General features: G+C 40.6%; 1 protein-coding gene across 1 annotated transcript in view; it reads right to left on the minus strand.

Moving 5' to 3' along the window:
* LOC309567884 (transmembrane protease serine 13-like) overlaps positions 1-22892 on the minus strand; it is a 139139-nt gene that overhangs the window by 18792 nt on the left and 97455 nt on the right. The window contains exons 8-11 of the mRNA XM_082273396.1: positions 11843-12017; positions 10401-10567; positions 1685-1783; positions 1435-1577 (exon numbers count right to left, since the gene is read on the minus strand). Of these exons, the coding sequence (XP_082129522.1) occupies positions 1435-1577; positions 1685-1783; positions 10401-10567; positions 11843-12017 (584 nt within the window). The remainder of the gene's footprint in view (positions 1-1434; positions 1578-1684; positions 1784-10400; positions 10568-11842; positions 12018-22892) is intronic.

Genomic DNA, 22892 nt, shown 5'->3' on the forward strand with positions numbered 1-22892 from the left:
AATCATTTAGATGTTCATTGGCAAACTTCAGATGGGCCGTACATGTACCTACTTGAGGAAGGGGACCTTGCGGGCACTGCAGGATTTCAATCCTTGGCGGCGTATTGTGTTACCATTAGTTTGTTTAGTGACTGTGGTCCCAACTGCCTTAAGATCCTTCACAAGCTCCTCCTGTGTAGTTCTGGGCTGATTCCTCACTTTTCTCATGATCATCCTTACTCCATGAGACAAAATCTTGCATGGAGCTCCAGACCGAAGGAGATTGATGGTTATTTTGTATTTTCTGTGGTTATTCTGTAGTTTTCTGTGGTCAGGTGTCTTTTATACACATAACGAGTTGTCATTAGGAGCACTTTCTTCAATTGACAGGACTAATCTGTGTACCACATGAGCACCTACTGTAGCCAGTCTGTGGGAGCCAGAATTATTGTTGGTTGGTAGGGGATCAAATACTTATTTTACTCACTGAACTGCAACTCAATTTAAAACATTTGTACCATGAGTTTTTTTTTCTGGATTTTTGATTGATTTTCAGTCTCTATTATTTAAAATACACATATGATAAAAAATTATAGACCCCTTATTTATTTGTAAGTGGGCAAACTTACAAAATCTGCAGGGGATCAAATAATTATTTCCCCCACTGTATATGTGTTTAAATAAGAAGAAAAGATGCAGCAAGCAGGATATTTAAAAATACTCTATACTGTACACAACAAATTAATGTAAAGAGCTTAATAGATTAGAATGGAAACTATTTTTCTGCAGTTTTCAGTAGCTTTGAATGTGTATTTTGGCACAGTTATAACGCAATGGTAAGAATGGCCCTTTACAGCTGCGGCATTGACTTTCAATGAGGACTACAGTTGTAAAGATTGCAAATACTTTGCCATTCCTAAGGTAAAGCCTTGGGGTTCCTTATCCGCAGGCTGGCTTTTGCTAAAATTTCTTTACTTCAGCCTTCCCTTTTCTAGTGCCAGCCATACACTATATGAAAAATCGTTTGAACTCATTTTCGAAAAACGAACACACGGTTGTGAGAGCAGATGATTGTGTCATCATGGAATGACAGAATTTTGATTGATAAATCATTCATTGGACATAAATTAATTTGTTTTTCGTTCATTTTGTCACATACGCCTAGTGCAAACGGGTGAGAAACACAATAACCTTTCAATTTATCGTTTGTTCGGCAGAATTTTCCAAACAGTTCCTTCGATTTTTCCGCTCTGAAAAGTTAAAACCAATTTTTTATTTGTGCCCATTAATTGGACGAAAAACAAACAAATGGACCAAATGACAGATTTGGAACGATTTTTCAGCTAAAGTATGGCCAGCATAACTGTTCGGCATCTGCATAGAGTCACCCTATTATTTCTACTGCTGTAAAAGTAAGCCATACGATCCCTGCTTAACTAGTCCACTAATACTCACTTGACAAGAATCTGTTCCTCCTTTCAGATCTCCAGCGCACATCATCCGCGAACTGATTTGGCCATTATACACATTAACACTGTTGCAGGTTGACTCAGAGATGATGGTCACTTCTGCTTTCATCAGTTGCTGAGAAGTTTCCTCTACAAGAATAGACAAGTATTTCTCATCATAAGTCATTACTACCACATGTACAGTCTTCACAATTGCTGTTATAGCATTAAAAACTCAAGAAATCTCCTCTACTCACCAGACGAAGCAACGGTTTTACCAAATCCACTGATCCAGCATTTGGTGTTGGGGTTAAAGTTTTGATTAGTCATTGGAAGACAGGCAGGCTGGATGGTAGCTAAAATATAGATAGAAGGTATAGGATGTACAAGGTAAGAAATGCTATTATAAAAACAATGCAAAGGTACATAAAAATATTTTCAAATAACTATACTGGCTTAGTCATATGTAAATGCATTTTAATAAGTGGTGATGTATTTATGCTGTAGATTCACACGCAAGGGTCCAGGGCTAATCATTCTCTAGTTCAATATTTTTTTTCTGATGTAACTTTATCAGAATAAAGCCAAAGCCAAACAGGCAATTTCTATTTTTATTCATATCTAATAGGCAGGGTACAGTGCATTGGAAGCAAAACCTTTTGTTTTATTTATTTTGGAAGTGCAGAGAATGGTTTGGGCCAATGTCAGATCTATTTGTTTTTGTGTCCAAAGAAACAGCCTAAAGTAGTAGGAGATCTTTTAAATGCAATGGGATATTCCATATTAGGTAGCTTGTACCAGAACTGGTGTCCCCATTTAAAGATTTCCCATAACCTCCAATTCATGTGACAACTCAAAAGTTTTGCATTTCCAAACAGTTTTGGTTCTGGAGTCAATGGTCACTGGGAAAAGAAACACAAAACTTGGCCACTCATCTGCTGAATTGGTCAAATTTTTCTCCCTGTGTGGCCCTGTTGACATTACCTGGATAAACAATTGCAGTGAATCAGATAAGGGCTTAGATTTCTTTTGTTCAGCAGGCTATAAATGTATATTAGCTGCATTTTCATTTCTTTTTTATTTATTATGAAAATAGAATTTTTGGTAAGACTACCATTTTTATTAAAATCTGCCTGACCAAGATAGACATTTTTTCGATACTAGACAAAAGGGATGAGCTAACCCTTGTGTGCCATAATCCTAGTATTAATTGAAGGAGAAAAACGATTGGTACAACTAGAGTTGCCCAGTCTGGGGTTGCGGACTTTAAAGGCACAAACTGAGTAGGCACAATTGATTTGATTAAAATCTATAAATTTTATTAAAGATATACCATTTGTATATCTTTAATAAATTGTATAGATTTTAATCAAATCAATTGTGCCTACTCAGTTTGTGCCTTTAAAGTCCGCAACCCCAGACTGGGCAACTCTAGTTGTACCAATCGTTTTTCTCCTGCAGACATTTTTTCGAGTTTTCAAATAGTTTAAAATGTAAGTTGTAGAGATTATCAATACATCTAGTTTTAGCCCCTTCTTCATACTTCATATGTGTTGAGTTGAATCTTTAAAGAATAATTTGGGTTAGTATATCATTTTTTTATTTGAAGGGCACAAATTTCAGATTTAGAAAAGTCAACTTTAAAATCAAAAAAGTTGACTGAACTGCTCTTTTTTTTTTTTCCACACTGGATAGTGGAATTAATGGTTGAGATATAGGCAAGTGAAAACTGCCACTTTGTATTCTTTGTGGCTATATTGTGTATGTCATTATTTTGTCTAAATTCTACATTGTGGTATATCCATAACTGAATAAAAAAGAGTGCGTGTAAGAGGACGCCCTTGTCTTGTCCCATTATGTAATTGAACTTTTTTTTTATATTTCCTATTTATATACCTTTTAGGAAAGAGAAATGTTTCTAATGTTTTTTTCCAAATAAGTTGACATGATCAAAAACTTTTTCTGCATGTTTCATTTGGCTGAGTGTGGTCAAACTGGGAATAATGAAGGAGGCGTAATGCTGAGCTCTGGCCCAGGACCAAGATTAGCAGACTCCTGAACAGTGCAGAGCTACTTTAATGGTCAGGAGAGCAGCTCTGGGGAAAGGTGAGGACCTGCTTTACAACTCCAGACCTCAAACTCCTGCCAATAAGTGGGCTAAATGAATGAAATAGCTGATTTTCAAGCAAACGACTCTCAAAATGGTGAATGCTGCCAGGAAGAGAGGCACATAGTGGGAGAGATTTACTAAAACTGTAATCTGGTGCAGCTCTGCATGGTAAACAAACATAACTAGGTACAAAAGATGTTTTCTCCCAGACTTCCTGACCACCACTCCACTTACTACTATAATAAATTAACCAGACATGACACTGACTGGAGTTTTAATGGCCATAGCAGCATTTTATGAACCAAATATAAATAACATATTAAACATATTAACATATGAACACACAGACAGTATTCCCAGGAGCCCCAAGGTCCTCGTGTGCAACCACTTCAAGTACCTGCGAAAACCACCATTATAGGCCTCCAGCCACAGAAACACTGGCTCAGAGACAAACCAGTATCACAGGTACCAGCAGCCAGAAAAATGGGAGCCAAACCCAAGACGGGTCCCTACAAATGTACCTTTTTGCACCTAATCATAACAGATCCAAGGACCTCGTGCCCCGCCAGCCGCCATGAAAAAAATACCAAAACCCAGAACTTGTCAATGACAAAACAAAGACATTAGAACCTTTAACTCTAAGGGAGGGGAGGGTGGGAAGTTGTCCTATCCAGGCTCTCTCCCAACTAACTCCTCCCAACTACTTCCTACGTTCCCAACTTCTGAAGCCCTACCTGCTCCATAGTTTCCACCAATCTGGTAAGTATTACCCCATTATTTACTCTTCTCTCCAAAACTCCTCCTATGTCCGAACCCCTTTTAACCCAGTCATACAGAGTCATGCCGGCCCTGCATATAGGCTTCTCTCTTCTACTCCGGGCCTAACTGTTTTTTAACTTCATCTTGTTCAGTTACGCTTTGACAATAAAACCTGGAAGGTGATTGGTTTATATGCATAACTGCATCCGATTTTGCACTCTCCCATTTTAGTACATCAACCCTTGTGTCACATCAGTAGAGTAGCAAGAAACAGACTTGAAAACACAGGAAAACTGAAAATAAAGCAACAACTATAGGTAACCAGATTACCCAAGGTTAATTGAAGAACCTTTTTAATACTTTTATGAATGCACTTAAAAAGAACAATTCTGAACTAAGAGGTGTATTGCATGGTAGCAGTGCACAAGGAACTAGACCTGAAAAAATGCTTTGACCATATACTATTTGTGGCAAACCAATCATTTAGAGTCACGCAGACCCTTCCACAAGCTTCAAATGTGCTGTTTAGTAGTTCTCTGGTGATATCCTATTACTGCTAAAAGGCCATTACTATCAAGCACCAACTATTATCTCTTTTTACCTCTTTGCTTGTTTCTTGTCAGCAGACATGAATAAAACATTTAACCACTTGACCCCTGGAAGATTTACCCCCCCCCCTTCATGACCAGGCCCCTTTTTGCGATATGGCACTGCTTTACTTTAACTGACAATTGTGCAGTCATGCATTGCTGTATCCAAATAAAATGTATCATTTTTTTTCCCCACAAATAGAGCTTTCTTTTGGTGGCATTTGATCACCTTCTTATTTGTGGCGCTATAAACAAAAAAAGACCGACAATTTTGAAAAAAAAAAACAAAAACATATCCAATAATAAAAAGAAAAATTCTTCCTAAATTTAGACCAATATGTATTCTGGTACATGTTTTTGGTAAAAAGAATTTCCAATAAGCATATATTGAATGGTTTACATGAACGTTATAGCATCTGCAAACTATAGATATATACTGGAACTGTATTTATTTTTTTTACTAGTAATGGCGGCGATCAGCGACTATTACTACAACTGTGATATTGCAGTGGACAATCAGACACTTAGGCTGGCCATTCATCCATTCCCTCCTGTCATAACAGCGATCCGCCTTGTTTATGTAGGCAGATCACCGTTCTGTGTTCTTAACCAACGATCGACATGTGCTAGAATACACTGAGTGCCTGTCACCCGCAGACTGGCTTCTGCTGTAAATATTCACAGCGCCAGCAGCGCACATATGCACCATGCAGGCCGAAATGTTAAATCACACATTATATATACAGTATCTCACAAAAGTGAGTACACCTCTCAATTTTTGTAAATATGTTATTATATCTTTTCATGTGACAACACTGAAGAAACAACACTTTGCTACAATGTAAAGAAGTGAGTGTACAGCTTGTATAACAGTGTCAATTTGTTGTCCCCTCAAATAACTCAACACACAGCCATTCATTTCTACACCGCTGGTAACAAAAGTGAGTACACCCCTAAGTAAAAATGTCCAAAATGGTCCCAAAGTGTCAATATTTTGTGTGGCCACCATTATTTTCCAGCACTGCCTTAACCCTCTTGGGCATGGAGTTCACCAGAGCTTCACAGGTTACCACTGGAGTCCTCTTCCACTATTCCATGACCACATCATGGAGCTGGTGGATGTTAGAGACCTTGCGCTCCTCCACCTTCAATTTGAGGATGCCCCACAGATGCTCAATAGGGGTTAGTTGTGGAAACATGCTTGGCCAGTCCATCACCTTACAGTTTGCTATAGACAAGCAGACAAACAACATGGATTACTGGAACCATGTCCTGTGGTCTGATGACACCAAGATAAACTTATTTGGTTTAGATGGTGTCAAGCGTGTGTGGCGGCAACCAGGTGAAGAGTACAAAGACAAGTGTGTCTTGCCTACAGTCAAGCATAGTGATGGGAGTGTCATGGTCTGGGGCTGCATGAGTGCTGCCGGCACATGGGAGCTACAGTTCATTGAGGGAACCATGAATGCCAACCTGTACAAGCAGAGAATGATCCCCTCCCTTCGGAGACTGAGCCACAGGGCAGTATTCCAACATGAAAACGACCCAAACACACCTCCAAAGCGACCACTGCCTTGCTAAAGAAGCTGAGGGTAAAGGTGATGGACTGGCCAAGCATGTTTTCAGACCTAAACCCTATTGAGCATCTGTGGGGCATCCTCCAATGGAAGGTGGAGGAGCGCAAGGTCTCTAACTTCCACCAGCCCTGTGTCGTCATGGAGATGTGGAAGAGGACTCCAGTGGCAATCTGTGAAACTCTGGTGAATTTAATGCCCACAAGGGTTAAGGCAGTGCTGGAAAATAATCGTGGCCACACAAAATATTGACACTTTGGGCCTAGCTTGGACATTTCCACTTAGGGGTGTACTCACTTTTGTTGCCAGCAGTTTAGACATTAATGGCTGTGTGTTGAGTTATTTTGAGGGGACAGCAAATTTACAAGTTGTATGCTTACTACTTTACATTGTAGCAAAGTGTAATTTCTTCACTGTTGTCACATGAAAAGGTATAATAAAATATTTACAAAAAAATGTGAGGGGCGTACCTCACATTTTTGTAAAAATGTTATTATGTCTTTTCATGTGACAACACTGAAGAAATTACACTTTGCTACAATGTAAAGTAGTAAGCATACAACTTGTAAATTTGCTGTCCCCTCAAAATAACTCAACACACAGCCATTAATATCTAAACTGCTGGCAACAAAAGTGAGTACACCCCTAAGTGGAAATGTCCAAATTGGGCCCAAAGTGTCAATATTTTGCGTGGCCACCGTTATTTTTCAGCATTGCCTTAGCCCTCTTGGGCTTGGAGTTCACCAGAGTTTCACAAATTGCCACTGGAGTCCTCTTCCACTCCTCCATAACAACATCACGAAGTTGGTGGATGTTATAGACCTTGCGCTCCTCCACTTTGCGTTTGAGGATGCCCCACAGATGCTCAGAAGGGTTTAGGTCTTCAGACATGCTTGGCCAGTCCATCACCTTTACCCTCAGCTTCTTTAGCAAGGCAGTGCTTTTCTTTGAGGTGTGTTTGGGGTCATTATCATATTGAAATACTGCCCTGCAGCCAAGTCTCTGAAGAGAGGGGATCATGCTCTGCTTCGGTATGTCACAGTACATGCTGTCATTCATGGTTCCCTCAATGAACTGTAGCTCCCCAGTACCGTCAGCACTCATGCAGCCCCAGACCATGACTCTCCCACCACCATGCTTGACTGTAGGCAAGACACACTTGTCTTTGTATACCTCACTTGGTTGCCGCCACACACGCTTGACACCATCTGAACCAAATAAGTTAATCTTGGTCTCATTAGACCACAGGACATGGTTCCAGTAACCCATGTCCTTAGTCTGCTTGTCTTCAGCAAACTGTTCGCGGGCTTTCTTGTGCATCATCTTTAGAAGAGGCTTCCTTCTGGGGCGACAGCCACGCAGACCAATTTGATGCTATGTGCAGCATATGGTCTGAGCACTGACAGGCTGACCCCCCCACCCCTTCAACCTCTGCAGCAATGCTGGCAGCACTCATAGGTCTATTTCCAAAAGACAACATTTGGATATGACGCTGAGCATGTGCACTCAACTGCTTTGTTCGACCATGGCGAGGCCTGTTCTGAGTGGAACCTGTCCTGTTAAACCGCTGTATGGTCTTGGCCACTGTGTTGCAGCTCAGTTTCAGGGTCTTGGCAAATTTCTTATAGCCTAGGCCATCTTTTCGTTGAGCAACAAATCTTTTTTTCAATTCCCCAGAGAGTTCTTTGCCATGAGGTGCCATGTTGAACTTCAAGTGACCAGTATGAGAGAGTGAGAGTGATAACACCAAATTTAACACACCTGCTCCCCATTCTCACTTGAGACCTTGTAACACTAACAAATCACATGACACCATGGAGGGAAAATGGCAAATTGGGCCCAATTAGAACATTTTTACTTAGAGGTGTACTCACTTTTGTAGCCAGCGCTTTAGACATTAATGGCTGTGTGCTGAGTTCTTTTGAGGGGACAGCAAATTTACACTGTTATACAAGCTGTACACTCACTACTTTACATTGTAGCAAAATGTCATTTCTTCAGTGTTGTCACACGAAAGACATAATAAAATATTTACAAAAATGTGAGGAATGTATTCACTTTTGTGAGATACTGTATACATGTATTTTTACCAAAAGATTGTTTATTTTCAAATGGTATTAAACTATTTTTTTTTTTTTTGTTCACATAAACCTTCCTTAAAAATCCACCTGAAATTTTTAACAGTTGACAATCTGTATTACCAATATTTGAAATTCATTTTTGTCTTTTTCTGTTGTATATGCAGCACCCTCCTAGGCGAGTATAGTTTTTGGGTCTTTCTGCTTACCAGAAAGATTGCCAGGTAAATGTATATTGATCCCTGCCTACCACAGAGCAGGATCCATTGGCAGGATCTGCTCATGGTGCTCAGGTGCATCACAGCTTGTCTGAAATGTTTCATACTGGTCTAATATTGAGGCATATTGGACAGTGGGAGGAAACCTGACAAGTGAGGGCACAGATATTGTTACAGCCCTGGTGATTGGCTGAGGAAAGTTCCTCAGTGTATGCTGGGTGACTGTATAAATGCTAAGGGCGCATGTGTTTAGGGTCTTCAGCTGGAGACTTGGGTCCTGGAGGGAGGGGGCAGCTGCACCTCCTCTGTAGAAGCTGCCACACGGTCTTGAGTGGTCGACCTGAGAGCCTGAAAATCAGATAGGAGCTAAATTCAGAGGTCCTGCAGAGCTAACTGGAAGTGAGACACAGGAAAGGATATGATTCTACAGTGAGTACAGATCTGTGTCTGCGATCTGTGTCATGGGACCTGTCATGTGAGGGCCATCCCTTCAGTGAAAGAGTCAGTGGACAGGTGTCAGTCAAGGGGATGCTAGCGAGTGTCCTAAAGATTAAGTAGTTGCATCAAATCTGCTGCCAGAGAGAGCAAGAGGACGTAAAGTGCTTGTTACCCCAAAAAAAGAAAGAAAGATCCTGTTCTCCTAAAGCATGTTATACAGCACAGTGCTTGTGCTGTGTCATTTGGTCCCCCGTATCACCTAAAAAAACCTGGCTGATTCTGCCAGTTTTTACCCCTCCCCCCGTAAACTGACCACAGGGTATCATGGCTGCTGAGCCCTGACACAGTGGTCAGTGTACGTGCCTCCATCATCTGCAGCCCTGCACTGTCCTCTCTATCCTCCTCTCCCCCCTCCCCTCCCTGCCTGTCTGCTTATGTCAGTGCCTACCCCTCCACTCCTGCTGCTCTTATATTTAATATAAAATCATCCCCTCTGTAATATTACAATAAGGGGTCCCTGTGCCTGTCTTATAGAAAAAATATACTGTTCTATACCTATATCAGAGCGGCTCCCAGCGATCACGTGGTCATATAGCTCTCTCTCTCCTCTCTTCCCCTCCTCCCCGGCTGACGTCAGCGGCAGTGCTCAGCCCTGCCTGCTGGAGCTGTCAGCCGGACAGAGAAGAGAGCCACTGATGTCTGCTCTGATTTAGGTACAGATCGGCAGATTTTTCCAATAACTCAGGCATAGGGACACTTATGGTAATATTACAGAGGGGATGGCATGATTTTAACAATCACTTTAATTCTTCCATACAAGTGGTGGTATGGTTAAAGCAGTGTGTCTGCTTCCACAAATAACATGGTGAGTTCATGTGACTTTGAAAGGCCATCTTATTGGGTTCTTCTTCTATTCAATTGAGCTTTAATAATGTGTCATGCTTTGCTTTATTTTTAAGCAGTAGTATGGCCGTAACCGTACCATTGCCTTTTAAAGAAGTCCTTAAGTCTCACTTCCTCCTGGTTTCAAGCCCCTCCCCTGTATTCTGTGATCAAATACCAGAATTTTACTGGGCATTTGAACCCTGGCACTTGACAGCTTTTGCTACAATAGAAATGATTTAGGTCTGCCATATTCACATTTTTACTCGAATGCAATCGCATTTAAGTGATATTATATTCCTTGCCCACTTCTATTATCTTTACCTGAATACGTGAAGGGGTTTTTCAGTTTCATCAGAGCAATATCATAATCATCATTATCTGCATTGTATTTCTCATGTCTTATAATAGCCGAAACACCAGACACACTGCGGACTTGGTTCAAATTATTTGTGCCAGCAACAATCCTCCAGTCTTCAATCGGAATAGCGCTGCCAAAGAAAGGAGTAAAGATGTGTTATTATACAATAATTAACTCACATAGCTTTTGCAAATTCCCGATTTAGTAAAACCGGAGCACTCAGAATCTGGTGTAGATGTGCATGGTAGCCAATCAGCTTATAACTTCAACTTGTTCAATTAAGCTTTGACAATAAAACCTGGAAGCTGATTGAGTTCTATGCAGAACTACACCAGATTTTGTACTACCCAGTTTTAGTAAATCAACCCCACTGTCTCACTTATTTAGTGTTATTGATTTCATCCTTTTACAAAACGAAGAATTTGCATTCAAATTGCCAGCCACCTTCTGAAGCTACCAGATTCCTGGCTTTTATGCTTACCTACGGCCTTCAATATTTTAAGTCCCTGACCTGGAACTAGGAAAATCAGAACAAAGTCCTTCAGTTCATACTTGTTTTAGGTTAATGACTCAAAGAGGGGGATTTGCTAAAGGCAAATAGGCTGTTCTCTTAGCAAAGGGAACCATCATCCAATAATGTGCAAGCCCAAATCTTTTTATTTTTTTTTATTTTTTACCCTCTGTGCTTGTGATTGGCTATTCTTTGCAAAGTAAATTTTCAAAACATTCACCAACCAAGTGAAAATCCTATTGCAAAGTGAAAACACGCCTTACAAATTCTATATATAAATCTGTGCCCTATCTTTCTTTTACGATGTTCTGTATTTGAGCTCATGGTCAGGTTGTCATTACGCTCACAATCCTGTAGGTGGGCATGTGATGTCATAGTCCCTGCGAGTTGCAATGTGTCATTAATAATAGTTGGCAGTTTCAAAGGTGGATTGCTTACAAACTAGAGTACGGACAAAATCCAAACATAGCTATAAATTGATCAAGGTACATGGTGTATGGCAATATAGTGTTCATTGAGTACATCTAGGGTAAATTTCCACATTAAAAGGAAAATACATTATAAACAACAAAATGTGCTCCAAAATAACCCCTAAATTTGACCAAAGAGCTTTGTCAGGCTGGGTTCACACTGATGCGAATTGGATGTGGGTTTACCCGCATCTAATTTACATGAAAGGAGAGTGTGACCAGTTCTCAATGGAGCAAGTTCACACAGCTCCGGGATGGCCACGGGCGTCTTTGGCTCTGTTTCAGGTGCCGATTCAGGCAAAAATTCGGACCTGAATTGGTGAACAGGGACGCACCGCACCCCCTGCTGTGACCCGTGGCCGCATCAATGTCAACCCAGCCTGAATCCTTTCTGGGCACACACAAATACACCCATTATACTCACATGCCGAAACAATGGGATGCTGTTAAAACATAGTTGCTGTTGATAAGGGTTCCTCCGCAAACTTGGACATAACGTTTTGCATTAGGAACTTGTAAACTGACTTGCCAGGGCCATTCTCCAGAAGTGGCCAAGGTGCCCCCAATAATTCTACTACTAGCTGCCTGTTTCCCACAATCTGTAAGACAAAGGATGTAATTAACACAACTATAGATCAACCATAGTGACCAATATTTTAAAAATGATGCTGGGTACACTTTTCTGCAGTTTTGGAGCTTTTTATCTGTTTTCGCTGCAAAAATACTAGCACCAGTTTTATCAGTTTCCCAGTTTTGATTTACCAGTCACAATTGTGGCTAAAATGTTCAAATGACTTCTACAGCAATTGCGATCAGTTGGTGAGCTGAACCTGAGAAATGAATAAAGCGTAACTCCACTTTTGTTGAGAAAAAAACATTCCCCTCTGGGTGATCTCTGTACATTGCAAGGATTTTTACAAACTTTGTTGCAGATTCCTATCTTTTGTTATACTGAAGAAAACACTGTTTGTTCCTCTGTGCTCAGTGAGTCTAATGGGAGAGGTTTTATAATTATCAATCAGCTGCAGCAGCTGCAGGGCACTAATGAGGAAATCTGCTGGGCCTGCATCCTTTTAGTTGTGTTCCTATTGGAAATATCTCACCAAAACTGACATTTTTGTTTCAGGGCATGCCTGAAATCTGACCTGCATCTTAGTGCAGACTTATGGGAAAATCAGTGAGCAGGAAATGACATATCTGGGGGCATTCTGTACACATTCTGTGTACAGAACACCTCCATATAGCCACATTGCATTGTATTTTCAGAAAATTACAGCGGCTGCAGTTTAAAAAAGAAAGGTATTTTTTTAATAAGCAGGGGAGAAAATGTGGCACATCCAGGAATGTAGAAAAAATCGTAGTTTAATGTCTATTATAAATCACAGGCTTAAAACCTGACACACAGAAGGATCCACAACGCTTAGCAGACACGTTTCACACAAAGTGCTTAATCATTGCTAATCAGCAATGATTTAGCATTTTGTGTGAAACGCGTCTGTTGAGCGTTGTGGATCCTTCTGTGTGTCAGGTTTTAAGCCTGTGATTTAAAAAAATGTTAAAAAACATAAATTAGTTCCTAGTAAAACAATAGCAGCCTCCCCAGTTAGAAAAACGGGGGGAAATGGGAAAAAAATAGCAAATAAAGAGAAAATAATATAGCGTATACAATTGGGACACAAGTCATATTGTAAATGAATTTTTGGTTATATTTGTATATTTATTGTAGTGAAGGTGATGCGTTTTTGTTTTCAATAATTTTTATTGAATATTTTATGAGAAAGAACATGAAAAGTACAAAGATTGTCATTGTTAACATAGACAGATCAGTCCCAATTAACCCATCGCAATCACAAAATAAAAAGCAGAGAGAAAACAAAAAAAGGAAAAATGAACAAGCGGCTTAAACTGCCACCATGCGCTGTCGCCTGGGAAAAACAAAAAACCTGTATACCGTCATACAGGAAGCAAGATAACATTAACCAAAAGCAAGTATTAGTGGATAAAAGCAACAAATTATCACAAGCAATAGGGGCTAGAAATGTGGAAAACAATAAAAGCATAACCCCCCGCTATATCAGCCTCCTTTTCAACCCATCGCCCTGTCCCGGCACCAGGGCAGCTAATGAAAGCGCACCGAGGTATCATAATTGGGAGGGCTCAAGTGGGCCTTCAGGACACATCCAAAAGTCAAAGAGATAGAAGTAAAGAATAGCAGAAAAGATGAAAAGGGGAAAAAGAAGAGAAGGAGAGAAGAGGAGGACCCCGCCCCGCGCCCCGTGCCCCACGTCCCCGATACCCCCACGACGCAGCTCCCGCTAATTACTACCAGTAAGGTAGCGGAGCCACGGCTCCCACACCTTATCAAACCGTTTCATTTTATCATTCAGCATTGCCAACATACGTTCATTGAGCATTATCCAGGTAAGTTTATGTCGGAGCTGCTCGAATGGCAGGGCCGGAGACCTCCAAGATCGTGCTATCGTTATTTTCGCAGCCGTGAAAATAAATGTAATGAGCCTTTTCTGCGCCCTCGTGGCGGCGTCCACCCCCAGACCCAGCAAAGCCTGTTCAGGGGGGATTTGGTCAGGTTAATTTGCGTAAGGGTGTATATAAAATTATACACCCTTATCCAATAGCAGCGTACCTTGGGGCATTGCCACTATATGTGGAACATAGTTCCTTCCTGACCACAGCCGCGAAAGCACAATGAAGATGCTCCAGGTACAAATTTCGAAATTCGCGTCGGTACCATATACCAGCGCATCAGTACTTTGCAGTTCGCTTCAATAATGGAGGTATTGATCAACGATCTGGAGGCGACCAGCTCAAGTCGACCAGCTCAATACTATCCTGTAGGTCGGCTTCCCATTGAACCATGTATGACAATTTTACAGAGGAATCAGATAACAGATTATACAGTGGGGAAATATATCCGTGAAGCTTATCGTATTTCCTAAAAAGATATTACATGGGAGTCATGGTCGTGATATCAGAGAGCTGGGATAAGGTGCGTAGGTAGTGGACAATTTGGGCATAGCGATAAAATTCAGATGTAGGTAAGGCATGTTTCTCAATCAGTGCCTGTCTCGTCAGAATACCCCCATGGTCGCAAAAGTCCGCTATCCGTATGAGCCCCTTGTTCGTCCACCACATGAAAGGTCCGGGGGAAAGACCCGGGGGGAACCCGCTGCTGGTAAGCACAGGAGCCAGGGGGGTGTGGAGCAAATTTAAAATTGTGAGCCTTGGACAGCCTGTCCCAAATAGCTAAAGAATGGGATAGGGCCGGGCATAATATGGGGGGGGGGGCGCTCTTTAGGCGGTTGCCACAATATATGAAAAATCTGCTTATCAGGAACAGAGCGTGCCTCCAGCTGCATCCAGATGGGATGGGGACAGTTAGAGTGAAACTTCACTAGTGGGGCCAGCTGTGCCGCATAGTAATACTTCAGCAGATCTGGCACCCCCAGGCCACCCCTGCTTCTGGGAGTTTACAGCGTCCTTCTGTTCACCCTAGGCCTTTTGTTCCCCCAGATAAAGGACAACACCTTGCTCTGAAACCTCTGAAGATCATTTCTACGTAAAGCAATAGGCAATGTACGAAACAAATATAGCACTTTGGGTAGGATATTCATTTTCACCGAGTGTAATCTACCAAACCACGACGGTGGATGAAGCAGCCACGATCCATATCAGCTAGCAGTCGAGCGAAGAGGGGCGGGTTGTTACTGGTGTATAGTGAGTGCAATGTAGGTGTCAACTGTATGCCCAAGTAAGGTAGCGTTTTGGTCTGCCAGATAAATTTATAGGACTGTCCCAAGGTAGACACCGCCGAACCCTCCAGGGAAACATTCATCGCCTGTGATTTAGCTTGATTGGTTTTCAAGCTCGAGATACGTGCGAATCGGCCAAGCAACGCAAATAGGTTTGGAAGAGTTGTGATCAGCGAGGAGACCAGGGCCAGTATGTCATCCGCGAACAACATGCACTTGTGCTCCAATCCCCCGCAATCCCTCTACCGACGTGCGGATCTTAATCGCCAGTGGTTCCAAGGCCAATACAAAAAGTGGGGGAGACAAGGGACAGCCCTGTCGGGTTCCCCTACAAATGGATATAGAACCCGACGTGTAACCCTTCAACATAAGTTTAGCAGTGGGAGAGCTATAGAGAGTCCTCAATAGGGTGAGAAAGGGTGCACCAAAGCCATATCTCGCCAAAACATCAAATAAGTAATCCCACGAGAGGGAATCAAAAGCCTTATGTATGTCTAAGGAGAGAAGCATGCATTTTCGAGGGCCCTCCCCGTAGGTGATGCGTTTTTTTTTTTTGTCTAAAAACGTTTATTGAAAGTGTTTCGGTACAAAATATACAATGCATAATAAAACATCCATACATCATATATATAGTTTTGTAATATAAATATGAAAATATAAATCCAAAAAAATAAAAAAATAAAGGTTCTCTTCTTCTTTTTAGAAAAACCAACAGTAATATCATCAGTAATAGCGGGATATTTAAGTATATCAATGTCAATAGGACTCAGAAATGAACAAACGGTATATTGAGGTGAAGGTTAGTGCTAACATATAGTATTAGGGATTGACTGGAGGTGCATCCATTTGTGAAGCTTTGTACGTGAGCCAAGGGTTCCACTTAAGGTCATATATGTGTTTGGTGTTAGAAATGGAGTGTTGTAAATACTCTTATTTCCTCAACTCTACTAAGAACCTGTGGTAAGGGGACAACATTTTTTTTTCCAGTGTAGAGCGATTGTCCAGTGAGCGGCAACACAGATCGTGTGGATAAGTTGTTGGAATTGGGAGGGTGTATCATGTATGTTCTGGAAAAATATGCAGTGGAAGTGTGTCAGTTCAAGACTCTTGCCGGCCATCTTGTCCACAATCTTGAACAGTTCAGACCATATTTGTCTGACCCTGCTACACTCCCAGAATATATGTAAGAGTGTCCCAAGGTCTGGACAACCACGAAAACATAGAGGAGAGGTGTCTGGAAAGAATATATTTAATTGGACCGGCGTGTAGTACCACCTGGTGAATAGCTTAACTGCCGTCTCTCTAATAGAAAGGGATCTGGTGCATTTGCGCAAATTTCACCACATTTGATTCCATTCACCAACCGAGTACACCGCATCAAGGTCTGATGCGTTTTTGACCAATTCAGTGTTTGTTGTGGACTTTGTTGCTGGGCCTTTCCTTTCTGTCTTTTTTTTATACATTATGCAATTGCAGTCCCTGTGTGTCCACTCAACACTCAAGGGATTTCTAAGGTACAAAAAAATTTAAGACAAAACTTTTTTTTTTTTTTTAGTTTCTGACAGAGTGGAGATGGATTAGAATACCTGTTAGGTTATTAGGTTTTTATTGCTGTATCTGCTCCTGTTAAGGAGAATTGACTTGTTTACTATTGGAAAGGAAAAGAAAACCCACGTTTTGGGTTGTCCCTAGAAATGTAATGAAGGGGAAATCTTCCAAAGGGGCACTAGTTCTGGTGACCTGAGGGCTCCAAGAGATTCTCCTAATTTGCAGAGATTTCCTCTAACTTCCTGTTTGTCTATGAGACCCCTCCTTACTTTATCCAAAATGAAAAGAAAGCGTTCCCTATAGTTCAACTTTAACTCTAAGTTAGTTGTATAGATACTGTATATGATTGCTTAGGAGACTGTGCAGACTCACTTCTCAGCTAAAAGCTAATGGAAAGCTGCAAAATTGCCAACAAAATTGTATGACTAGCTTTGAGATTAAGAGAGCAGATATTACCAGTTTAGTTGTCAACATTTTTGCATTAATTCTCTTCACTTCTTCCAGTGCTGCTCTTGCTCAATGTCATAACGTCATCATAATTTAGTAGTCACAGACAGTGCATTTTCTGTTAGCACCCAATGCTATTACTCTTGCATGTAGTTACAGAATTGTCTTCAGTGTTTGTCACACACTTTGACATGTAGCAAGGTCTTGAACAGGCTTTTACAACCAGAGTTTCCTGGAACCCTGGAGTTCCTCCAGAGGTTGCTAGTGGTCCCTTAAGCAATGACAGGTTTGCTTTCCACCTACAGTGACCATGAATGTAAAGAGGTACTTTTCCATTGACCTACATTTTATGGCAGCTTTTCTCAACCAGGGTTTTGTGGTTCCTCCAGAGTTTGCTAAGGGTTCCTTGAACAGTGGGGGACTAAACTCCCACTTGATGGTACCTGCATAATTCTGACATCAATGCCACTTGGCAAAGCCAACAGTATGTGACCAATGAAACCTCTCCTCTCTTTTGTAATTTAGGTAACCATTGGCACCAATGATGTTAGCTGTTTCTAAAGGAGAGCATTCTTTCCATTGACCACCAGTGTAAGGATCATTTCTCCCACTGACCACCAATGTAAGGCGCATTCTTCCACATGACCACCAATATAATCAGCTCACAGATCCCCCGCTGATCAGAGTATAGCTGGTGGATAACACATCCGTGTCCGTTCAGTTTCTGGACAGAGCCCACTCTGCTCTATGGGCGGCTGGAAGAAAACGGACCCAACTGTCCGTTTACACCCAACTACTCTCCAATTTGAACTGCCAAAACAAAAAAGGACCGCTCCCCATCCTTTTTTTTTCTAAGCGGACCAGATCAGACCCAGAGGTAGGCAGGTGTAAATAGATACAAATCTGTTTATACACGACTATCCATGGAATGCATGGATATTTTCATCAGCTCCACTTGAAAAATGAACAGATGTACCTGATCAAATCACCCATGTGAAAGGAGCCTTAAGATTACAATTTGGGGAATGCCACTCTAAATGATAGAAAAATAGTTGCAGAAGGCCAATTTTCTGCTCATTCTCTGTGTGCTAGAAAAACACAGTAGTCAAAAATCTAAAATATTCTCTTTTAGAGTGAGAGGCCTCAACACACTTTAATAAACCTGCACTAAAATATATTTGCAGTGGTCATGTTGCATGTGTCCTAGGTGGAACATCAAATACACATGTTGCCCCAAGCATTTAAAATTAAATTAAATAAAGTCACCTGGAACTTTGACCAGTGACATGCAGTACAGGACAAAGTTATGCGTTGGGCGCATGCTATACAGTCAGTCTAAAACTGAATGAAAGCACTTGGAGGTACTTGTTAGCTGGTAAAGGGGACCTTTTTCACTTCTCCACTCCTTAGTTCACTATAACTGAGCTCTTTGTCTGTTTGCTAATACCTTGGCTGACCTTGAGACAATTCTATATCCCATTGTTTACTACATGTGTATAAATAATCTACTAAAAAGGATATGGGAGGACAGAAGTATGAGAGCAAACTTGTTTTGAAGGCGCAAACTCCTAGTCTTTTAGAGTCGGTTCACACTGGGGCGACACGACTCCTTACTACTTCGGGAGGCGACTTGTCAGTCCCGTGCACCACGACTTTGGAGCGACTTGCAGGGACTTCACATAATGGAAGTCTATGCAAGTTGCTCCGAGGTCGCCCCCCCCCCCCCCGAAATAGTACAGGACCCTTTTTCTAAGTCGGAGCGACTTGTGTCGCTCCTATTAGAACGGGTCCTGTAGCGGTCAATGGAACGCGACTTGTCAGGCTGACAAGTCGCCTGACAAGTCACGCTAATGTGAACCGGCTCTTAGTCGTTATGAATCTAAACTACTTGTGGAGTCAATGGCCTTGAACAATCATGTTCACATTGGATGTCCCAACACATTACTGGCCTAACACTGGTTCTGGGTCAGCAAGCCACTGACTAATAAAGCAAGGATAGAAATAAAAGCATAGAGCATATTCCTTTATAATAAAAAAAATAGCAATTCTAATTCTGTTCTTAATAGTTCCCTATCTAAACTAAAGAAGCCTCCTAAAAATTCTTAAATTTTGGGACTCTCGTAATTTAGAGGAAGAGTTGCCAAGCAAATAAACACTAAATCAAATTCATTGTTCAGCATAAAAAAGCATATTCATGATATGCACTGATATGTCCATCTCACATTCAGTGTTCAGTGTCTCTATTCTTTATTCCTCCTTATATAGGACTAAAAAGGTACGATGAGCTTTGCATTTCCTATTTATAGTCAGTATGTAAGAAGTACTTATATATACTGTATATGTACAGAAACACACTTGTAAGTGATGTGAATCCTTTTCTATTTAATAAATGATTCTTACTATCCTCTCAAGCATTTAAGAATTTAACAGTATGTATACCCTAAGAGCAAACTTCTGCTTTTTACTCCATTAAATATTTAATTGATAACATATTGTTATATGTGATCAATAAGTGAAAATAATACCATTGACCCTGCCAGAAATCCAGTGTTGTCCTTAGCACTTTCTGTGTTTTCTCAAGCATTAATTTTAGCCCCCAGTGTTCAGATCTGTGAAAGAGAAAACACCTCCACTCTATGTTATAAAGAGGAGTAAGGGTGTTCTGTAGTCCTAACTCTGCCTGTCCTAGACTGAAAACACTTCTTCTCCATAGATATAGTACAATCATGAATGATCGTTGTACCTCTAGGACAGCAAGTGTGTAACTGGCAGGATCACCAGTTAAAAAATAAAGGGAAGGCATAGATCTAAAGGCCTCATGTGCACTGGATGTTATTAAAAAAGCCAGTAACTTTGTAGTGAGTTTTTCAGCGTTTTTCAGCGTTAGCGTTTTTTGGCATTTTTAGCTAAAAATCATCTCTCTGCTATTTTAGTAACTCCCACTTTCCCACAATGCAATGCTTGCCAGTGTTCACACCCATGCGATAAGATAGGTGCGGGGAAAAAAGAGTCCTACAACATTTTGGTGCAAATGTTGACCCTTTTTTTCCCCGCATCAAAAGTGCACCACATGGGTGTGAACACCCATGAAATGCGATTCAGTCAAGCGCACTGCATTTTGCAATCTGTTTTGGGGTGTCGTTCATGGAACATTAATCCCCCGTTCACATTGAGCAGATTTGACATGTCAAATCGCATGCCAAATCAGAGCCTATTGCCGGCAATGCCACTGTCCGAAATGGTGCAACCCTGACTTTACGGCGCCGCACCGTAAGCAACCCTGACTTTACGGCGCCGCAACTGTGCCTATACTAAAAAAGTATAGGCACAGTTGCCTGCTCTAAGAAAACAAATACATAAATCACAGATGGAATGACCACAGAAAGAGTTATAACTATCAATTGTAGCAAATACCATCTGGATTTTACACGCTCAAGATGTTTCGCGGGAGATTCCAAAACCAAAAAGGTTTTTTGTTGTATATGTAAGGATGATCTTCATACATATACAACAAAAAAACTTTTTGGTGAGTTATGTCTTTTTTTCTTACATTGGAAATTCTTGTAACATCATGGACCAACTATAAAATGCCAGTGCATGTTCTTGCAGACTGGGGGTTGCCCTGTAGGATTACTATATGATATCTCTCTTCCCATTCATTATAGATTATGGGAAGATAAGGGCAGAGCCCAGTACTGGCCAATGAGACAAATTCCCTGCCTTGTCATCATTTTTTGCTTGTTAATTTATTAAGGTAAAACTCTGAATTTCATGAAAAATATATTAGTACATTCTTATGATGATTGAATGTATCAGTTACATATGTATTGCTATTTTTCCAGCAGCGTCAGATTAGCCCTCATAGCATCTCAGGCTATTTACAGGCTGTCCTATGGAGAACTGGATAGTTGTCCAATATATCAGCACGGTGCGTTTAATGGATTATGTTTTATTCTCTTATTGTTTTCATATCTTTATATATATATAAAACATTATGATGTTCTCAGCAAAATTACCATAAATATATGATCTATTAACAGAAAAGAAACCCTGTATCTATTTTCCCTCCTTTGAGGGTTTGGGCTCCCGCATTCGCCAGGAGAGATGTTCATTCCTGGGCCCTATTGATGTGGCTTCACCTATGGTAAGGAAGTGAATGGAACAGCTTTATATGTTTTATTTGAGATATTTACGATGTCTTTCTATGGTGTTTCAAACTTGGAATTCAAATTTTTGACTTCTGTTTTGCAGTGATATACAGTAAGATATTGATTTCTGCTCTACCTGATGATGTACTAAAAGCTCCTGAAGAAGCCATGAATATCCTGCGAAACATGTTGAGCATGTAAAATCCAGATTTTGCTACAATTGATAGTTATAACTCTTTCTGCGGTCATTCCTTCTGGGATTTATGTATTTGTTTTCTTAGAGCAAGCAACTGTGCCTACACTTTTTTAGAGATTGAAATGTTTACATGTTTTCGAATAAAATGTATTTTAAAAACATTTTTTATAACAGTTTGTCAAGCTTTTGTATGGTTCCATTAAAGTCCATACAGGCCTCAATTTTCCTCTATTTTTGTTTAACCACTTTACCACCGGAGGATTTTGCTGTCTTACGTCCAGGCCACTTTTTGCGTTTCGTCACTGTGCGAATTTAACTGACAATTGCGTGGTCATGCAACGCTGTAACCAAACAAAATTTACGTCCTTTTTTTCCCACAAACAGAGCTTTCTTTTGGTGGTATTTGATCATCTCTGCGATTTATATTTTTTGCGATATTAATAAAAAAATGCGACAATTTTGAAAAAATAACAATATTTTTCTACTTTGACAGTTAAAAAATATCCAATATATTCAATTTTTGTCATATATTTAGGCCAAAATGTATTTAGCTACATGTCTTTGACAAAAAAATTCTCAATGAGCGTATTTTTAACCGCTTTAAGACCGGAAGATTTTACCCCATTCCTGACCAGGCCATATTTTGCGATTCGGCACTGCATTAATTTAACGGACAATTGCGCGGTCGTGCGACGCTGTACCCAAATTAAATCAATGTCCTTTTTTTTCCCACAAATAGAGTTTTCTTTTGGTGGTATTTGATCACCTGTGTGATTTTTACTTTTTGCACCATAAACAAAAAAGCGACAATTTTAAAATAATAACAATATTTTTCACATGTTTTTATATGAAATTCCCCCCCAAAAAAATGTAAAAATCGAATTTTTTTAACATTTTAGGCCAATTTTTTTTCTGCTACATATTTTTGGTAAAAAAAAAATTCGCAATGAGCGTATTTTGATTGGTTTGCGCAAAAGTTATTGCGTTTACTAACTAAGGGAAAGATTTATGTCATTTTTGGTGTTTTTATTTTTAACGAGTAATGGCGGCGATCTGCAATTTTTTTTGTGGGACTGCGACATTGCGGCGGACAGATCGGACCATTGACTGACATTTTTGACACTTTTGGGGGTACCAGTGACATTACTACATTAATCAGTATGCACGGTTACTGTAAAAATGACACTGGCAGGGAAGGGGTTAATTTTTATTGGAGAAGGAGGGGTTATTATATGCCTGGTGCTTACTGACGTGTGTGACACTGAACGCTGCAATCTGACCCTGCCTGTCACTTAGGAGATCCGCCCGCTTTGTTTACACAAGCGGGCGGATTTCCACACTAGATCCCCGAAGATCGGGGAAGAG

The sequence above is a fragment of the Pelophylax lessonae genome (assembly GCF_965119305.1).
Source record: "Pelophylax lessonae genome assembly, chromosome: 12".
NCBI classification, from domain to species: Eukaryota; Metazoa; Chordata; class Amphibia; order Anura; family Ranidae; genus Pelophylax; species Pelophylax lessonae.